Raw genomic sequence first — 8,004 nt, 5'->3', positions numbered from 1 at the left:
TTAATCTGATTTACTTGCCTTTATAGGTAACATTCCTCTTTTCCCTGGCTGCTTTTAGGATTCTCTCCTTGTCTTTGATTTTGGAGAGCTTGATTATTATTATATGTCTTGGTGATTTTCTTTTGGGGTCTATCCTTCCTGGCATTTGCTCAACTTTTTGAATGTTTATCTTCTCATCCTTCAGGATGTTTGGGAAATTTTCTTCCAGTAGATCAACTATCTCCTCTGTGGACTTCTATGATTCATCCTGTTCCGGAATGTCAATAATTCTTCAATTATTCCTCTTCATGTTATCCACAATGAATTTTAGACTCTTCAGATTTTTTTATCCTTTTTTCTGCTTGCTCTTTTATCTGAGCAGTAATAAGAAATTTGTCTTCAGTTCACTGATTCTAGTTTCCATCTCTTCAATTCTTCTCCTTTGCCCTTTTAGTGTGTTGTCCATTTCTGATATTTTATTATTAATCATCTGGATCTCTTTTTAAAAGTTTTGAATTGTTTCCAATGCTGGGTCAATCTTGTTTGATCGCTCTTGTAGTACTTTCCTTACTGCTTCCTTATTTTCCTCGACCCCTCTGTGGAGCATTTGAATTTGTCTTCCTATTACTCTTCTGAATTCCTTCTCAGGCAGATCTAAAGCTTGCTCTTGTTCTAGTGAGGAGTCTATGTCAGCCTCCAGCTTGTTTGTCTGTTACTCTTTTCTGTTTTTGGACATGTGCTGAGATCTTTTGTTTTTTCTTGAACATTTTCAGTAATTAGGTGGGTTTTTAATGATTAAATGAATGTATGCTGCGGTGATGTTAAGCTTACTGAGTGTTTCCTAGTGGATGTGATCAGGCAACAGACTTCCTTTTTCATGTATAATGCCTAGCAGCTGGTATTTGCTCTTGTCCAGATGGTGGGATATTTTGGAATATGCTTGTACTGTATCTTCTTGGGCAATGTAGGGGGTGAAAGCTCCCACTCCCAGGAAAAGGGTGAGACCAAAAGTACCAAAAACAAACAATATAAAAGTAGATATAAAAACCACCACTCAAAAACAAAAATAAAACCATAACCGACTGTCCAGTAGCCTTTGTTGCACAGGTCAGTGATCATCACTATAGAAACCTCCAGCAGTGGGTGGGAGTGTTCACTTGCTCAGGTGCCTCCTCTAGTCACCACCGTGGAGGTGTGCAAATAGATATTGAGTAATGAATGGAAAAAAGATTATCCACTATTTTTACATCTGAAGGTCAGTTAGGTGTTGGCATGTGCACGGCGAATTCTCAAAATAGCTGCATCCTTGTGTGTAGTAGTTGGTGTTGGCTCTTGCCTTTTATACTGGGATTTTATAGGGTGCTCTTACGGTTTGGCTGTATGGCCAGACCTGCTTTTTCTTGATGGGTAGGCAGGAATAAAGGGTCCCATCCAGGTCAACTTTAGGGCTAGGTTCCAGAGTCAGACGTCATAAGAAGCCGCCAAAGGATCAGCCCGTGGGACCAATGAGGCTCCTCCCATGCACCTCATCACTGTATTGTGGGAAAACTGTGGGTGCAATGCTGAACGCTTTTGGGGGTGCGCTCCCACCCACCTGAAGGTGTCCGGGCTGGGCAGCGAGGGTATGACAGCGTAGAGGAGGAACGAAAAGTGAAAAAAATCCATCACACCTCTTTTTCCAGATTCCACTCCACGGTTTTCAGCGCTGTATCTGGTAGCGCAGTGGTTACGAATAGGGCTGTGAACCTTAAGGTCAGCAGTTCGAAACTACCAGTCACTCCGCAGGAGAAAGATGACATTTTCTGTCCCCTTACAGATTTACAGCCTCGGAAACCCTGTACAGGGTCGCTATGGGTCAGAACTGACTCAATGGCACTGAACAACAACAACAATATTACTGTACCAGCCTGGCTGTGGTCCTGCCCTCTGATCTCATTCCAGGCCAAGAGGCCCTGTAGGGAGCATCACAATCAATTCTGCAATTGCTGTATATTCCTTTCCACCATCAGATTTCTCCACTGGTAGGTGTGAGAAACTGGTGCCCAGCAACTTATACAAGATCTAAAACTTTGGGGCTGCTCTGGGAAGCGCCATCTCTAGTTTTTCTGCCCCTCAGCTGAGGAGCCTCTGCTACATGTCTCTGCTTCAACCACCCCCAACAAACAAGACCAAAAAAACTCATACTTTTAAAAGTAATTTTTACAAAGCTACCAAACATAAGTAGCAAAATTGGATTTAACTACTAAAAATCAAAGAAAACAAAATGAAAAACCAAACAAAAAACTAAGGTTATCAAGTTCATTCTGACTCAATGTGACCCTAACAAGCCAAAATACAACTGCCTCACAGGGCTTCCAAATCTGTAATCTTTACAGAAGTAGACAATTACATCTTTCTTTTGTTAGCGGCTGAGAACTTAGCCACAGCACCACCATAGCTCCTGATTTAACAATAGGAATCACTATTTTTTTCCTTTTTCTTTTTTTTAATTGGGAAGAATAGAAGATACCACCACTCAACAAATTTCTTAGTCAAGAGAACAAAAGTGAAAATGCATGTCAAAGTACAATTCTCAAACTGTTTTTTGTATTATTTTCTTAGATATAAACAAAATATTATACAACTAGTTACACTAGCTTTGATCATTGGTCTTTTCTCCCAAGGACTCACTTGTGGGTTCAAAGAGCTGACCTTTCAGCTAACAGCAAAGAACTTATCAACTGCATCATTAGGACTTCTTTTATATAAATACATCTTCCAAAAAAAGAAGAAAAAAAACCCATATTCCATATGCATCTGGATGTATATGGAGTCCTGGTGCGGTGTTGCAGGATAAGCACTAGATCACAAGGCTGGTTTGAACCTAAGGTTGGCACTTTTAACTCACCAGCTGCTCCTCGAAAACCCTATACAGAGTCTCTATGAGTTGGAACAGACTCAAAAGCACTTAATTTAGGTTAACTAGAAAAACAACCTGCCTAGCACATTACTCTGTTTACAACTGTCAAATCTACAAGAGCAGCTTGAAAGACTAGACAGACTCTTAAGGGGCAGTGACTTTCTGCTAATGAGGGAGAAAGCAACTTAGCAAAGGAAGGAAAGAATGGTTGCACAGCTCAAAAATAGTAATTTACAATATAATCAATAAATTACAGAAATTTTACCTTGTAAAAGTTTCCATATGACTTTCGGATATTGATCCACTTTTTAGCAAACAGAGGATATTTGAGCCTGCTGAGCTGGCACTGAATGTTTAGGAATTTACTCATATCCCAGGAACTTGTAAATAAAAAACAGGAAAAAAGTGGATAAATTCAATACTATTTTTACAAACAATTATTTTAATTCATTCTATTTGTTTTGAATTTCCACAAGCTGGCATATGTTCTCATACTGACACATAACACCAAACTTTATTAACAATTCTCTGAGGGTATGCTTTGAAATAAAACAAGAATCATGAAAGGCACAAAAGTAGCAGGTAACAAGTAGCCAATACAATCTTTTCTCTACAGCACATGCTTTTACAACTAACGTAGGTGATTCTGTAGAATATTGACTGTACAATGTGAGAAATGGGTTGGTTCATACATGGTTTTTCCTAGGCAAAGAGCATGAGAAATAATGGCAGTAGAAATAATAAAAGTCTTCAATTCAATTGCTAAACTCATATCAGGACTACTTGCAATTTTATTTTAAGCAAAATTTTAAAAAGAGTGTCTGCCTCAGGATTTTATTGCTTTCATACATTTTAAATATTCTTAGGAAATTTCCACCTAATCTGAGCTGCAAGCCCAGGACACTCAAATTGTTTTTGGGAATATCAGTAATTGCTTTTGTTACGCTCAGCTTACAAAATTACATAAGTTTTAAATGACCTGTCCCAGAAAGCAAGATTTTTCCTGAACTGCTAGCATTTTTGGCAGAAACTATCTGTATATTTGAGTAGGAACAGATCTCCTTTACATACAAATCAGTAACAGATTTCTAAAGAAGTTCCATCAGTAGTTTCACAAACTTACTTCTACATAGAAATATAATTTATACAATGAATGTTATATAACTATGATGTAATTATTCTTTTCTTACTGAGATTCTCTAGACCCTTTACGTAGGTGAAAATTCAGTTTTAGAGTATAATTTGTCTATTGTTTGACAAAAAGTTGTAAAGGTCTTTCTTCAACCTTAATGGCATTATACTATAGGCATCTTGAAATAGACTATTATCTTTCTGATCCTTGCATTTAGTTTTTCATTGAGTAAATGTTTACTGAACAGACTTTGAGTTCAACATTACAGTAAGATGTATGTAAAACTATTAAGATCAAAATTCCACACTCTAAAAGAATTTGTAATCTGGCAAAAATAGTTTACATCATAGAAGAAATGATCAACTATCATAGGAATTTTTCTTCTGATAGAAAAAATAAGACTTCAGGAGGGGAAAAAAGATCAAGATGATTTCAAACATCTGAGGATTTGAAAAATGATAAAGACAAAATTGAAGAAAAGGACCTTTCAGTAAGAGAAAAGCAGAAAGAAGTACACAGAAAAAAGATCAACCATGGTAAAAGCATGGACCAGTCTGACTTGGCGTAAAAAAAATGCAAGCAATCTGAACACTATGGATAGTCATCCCTAAGATGAATCTGCTGTTAAATGCAATTAACTCGGAGTTAGTAAGGTCTTATTTAACCTTAACTTTAGCGTAAGAAACCCTGGTGGCACAGTGGGTTAAGTGTTGGGTTGCTAACCAAAAGTTCTGTAATTCACATCCACCGTCCACTCCATAGGAAAAAGATGAGACAGCCTGCTTCCATAAAGATTTACAGACTCAGAAACCCTATGGAGGAAGCAGTTCTAAGCTGTCTGTCCTACAGGGTTGCTAAGAGTTGGCATTAATTGTACAGCAGTGAATTTCGTTTTGGTTTAGTTCAAATAAAGACTCAAAGTCTTTTCAATTATTTATAAGGTACACATGCAGCAAATGAAGGTGATTTTAATGAATTTACTGTGGTGGGGGGAGGGTTCAGTGGCTTCACTATTATTAGAATGGTGGTTCAATCATTTCAATATTATTAAAAAGCTACTATGAGTTGTTCTTGAGAGTCTTGGTGTGGCACTGTAGGATAAGCACTGGACTGCTAAGCACAAGACTGGCAGTTCAAACCTACCAGCTACACCTTGGAAACGTTTTGTTGTTGATAGTGTTGAATCAGCTCAGACTCATAGCGAAACTATATACAACAGAATGAAACACTGCCTGGTCCTGAGCCATCCTCACAATCATTGCTGTACTTGAGCCCACTGCTATTACACTGTATCAATTCATCTCGTTGGGGGTTTTTCTCTTTTTCACTGACCCTCCACTTTACCAAGCATAATATCTTTCTCCAGCGACTGGTCCCTACTAGCAATATGTCCGAAGGATCAGAGATGAAGTCTGCTCCTAATTTCCAAGGAGCACTGTCTGTACTTCTTCCAACACAGATTGATTTGTTCTTTTGGCAAATAGTACTTTTAATATTCTCTTCCAACACCACACTTCAAATTCATCGCTTCCTCAATGGTCTTCCTTATTTATGGTCCAACCATCACATGCACATGAGGTTATTGTAAATACCATGGTTTGGAGAGAACAAACAAGATGGCAGATCGGGTAGCAGTGCATTGAAGAGCTCTGTCAGCAACAACACAGAACACCAGACCAAGCAGGCTCAGGGGATGGTGCCAGAACTCTGAACCACATATAAAGGAATATTTAGAAGGTTTGAAGGCTCACACTAGGGGAATTTGTAGCAGAAGCAAGAAATCCATTGCTTTCTAATTCAAGACGCTCAGCTGATCCCAGAGCAACCAATGTGGGAGAGACAAAGCAGCGGAAGGATCAGAGCAACCTCGGATGCCTGACAGATCCAAGGAGATAAAGGTGCAAACATTCTTTTCTTTTTTAATCTGTTCATTAGTCTCTCGCTGAATGAGCACCTCCATTCTGTTGAGTAGAAGGGATGCCTGAGTGAGTGGACACCCCACCCCCACTCTTGGAGGGTTCTACTACACATGAACACAGATCTCCTAGATATCTGAAGTGGCAGTTTCCATTTAAAACCAAATGGCAGTACAAAATGGCCACAGCCGGCCATGTTTATCACTAGGAAAAAGGCCTGAATAGGAATTGTGGAACAGGGCAGGCAAAAATGGAAATAGGCCAAAAATTAAATCCTGAGTTACGTCACAACGATCAACAGTGGCATCTTGAAATTTCTAAGGAAGAAGAGTGAAAAGGAAAGCCTATCTCCTGATCACATCTACCTGGAGGCAATCAGAAAGCGTAAAAAATACAAAAATACAAACCCATCTAAATATTATGGCCACAGGTAAATCCTGAATATGTCCAAAACCAGAAAAAGATGACCCATATCAGCACATGTCCAGAAACGAGGTAAAGTGACTGAGACAAATGAGCTGGAGGGAGACGTACACACCATACTGGAAAATGGGCAGGCTTTGGAAATGCCTGAGAAGGAATTCAGAAAAATGATTATAAAATGTATCAAAACACTATACAATGGAGGTGAGAAAAATAAGGATGAAGTCAGGAAATCACTTCAGGAACAATCAAACAAGATAGATACAGCATTGGACACAATTCAAAACCTACAGAAAGAGGACCAAATGATTAATAATACAATATCAGAAATGGACAATACTCTGAAAGGGCAAAGGAGTAGAATTGAAGAGATAGAAGCAAGAACTAGTGAGCTAGAAGATAAATCTCTCAACACTACTAAGATAGAAGAGCAAGTACAAAAAAAGATAAAAAAAATCTAACGAAGGCCTAAGATTCATCCATGAAGAGGAATAACTTAAGAATTATCTGCATTCCAGAACAAGAAGAATCACACAAGTCCACTGAGAAAACAGGTGAAGAGTTTCTGAAAGAAAACTTCCCTAACATCTTGAAAAGTGAAAAGATAAGCATTCAAGAAACTCAACGAACTGCAGGAAGAATACGCCCTAACAGATAATCACCAAGACATATAATAATCAAGCTCTCCAAATTCAAAGATAAGGAAATGAATCCTGCAGCAGCTAGAGAAAAGAGAAATATAACATACAAAGGCAAGCAAATCAGATTAAGCTCAGATCTCTCAACAGAAACCATGCAGGCAAGAAAGCAATGGGGAGATATATGTAAAACCCTGAAAGAAAAAAACCTGCCAAACAAGAATCCTCTCCCCAGAAAAGCTGTCAATCAAATACAATGGTGTAATCAAAACATTCCAGGATAAACAGAAGCTAAGGGATTTTGCCAAAGCCAACCCTGCTATGAAAAACATCTTAAAGAAATTTTGTGGACTGAGAACCAACAAGAAGAGACAACAACCAGAGAATGACGTACGTGGCAATATGACCCTGAACTCAATCGACAAATGGAAGAGTCAAGAACAAAATAAAATTATAAAAACAGAGGATCTGGGAAGTCAGTCTATAATCAAAACATTCATAATGTGAAAGAAGGTAAACACATAGGAACAGAGATCCAGGTGGTGAGAAGGTCAGGTAGAATACAGGATAAAATAGACTGTCTAAAATGGAGGGATGAGTTAATGGAATATAAGATAACCAAAACAGTGGGGTTGGGTGGAGGGTTTTAGTTCAGGTGTTGGGGAGGGCAATACAAGAAGGGGGAGGAGGCGGAAGAACAAGATAGATAAGGGAACATTGAGACAGGTTTGCATGTCCTAAGTGGGACAGAGATAAATAGTGATACATGCTAAAACTTGGAACAACAGGTCTCTGTGATACAGGGACCTAGGCAAAGCATGAAGAGGGGAAAGAATACTAAAATGCTTGAGTGTCTTATGAATACTGGTTTTCTTTGCCTACTATTTAAAAATAGACACGAGTGGGATAGAATGAAATGTTGGGAAACATGATTACAGAAAACTTGTAAGCCCGTCTTCAGCCTTCAACTGACTGGAATACCAAAAAGGGGTTCTAGAACATAACCAGTGAAATATG

At 38.5% G+C, this 8,004-nt stretch overlaps 1 protein-coding gene across 1 annotated transcript in view; it reads right to left on the bottom strand.

Annotated features, from left to right (window-relative positions):
- Positions 1 to 8,004, bottom strand: part of ERI1 (exoribonuclease 1) — a 38,705-nt gene that overhangs the window by 4,484 nt on the left and 26,217 nt on the right. Inside the window, exon 7 of the mRNA XM_006834521.1 lies at positions 3,144 to 3,258. Coding sequence (XP_006834584.1) covers positions 3,144 to 3,258 — 115 coding nt within the window. The remainder of the gene's footprint in view (positions 1 to 3,143; positions 3,259 to 8,004) is intronic.

Source organism: Chrysochloris asiatica, unplaced genomic scaffold (assembly GCF_000296735.1).
Source record: "Chrysochloris asiatica unplaced genomic scaffold, ChrAsi1.0 scaffold00011, whole genome shotgun sequence".
Lineage (NCBI taxonomy): Eukaryota > Metazoa > Chordata > Mammalia > Afrosoricida > Chrysochloridae > Chrysochloris > Chrysochloris asiatica.
Note: the sequence above shows the minus strand (reverse complement) of the source record. Positions and strands in the feature narration are given on the sequence as shown.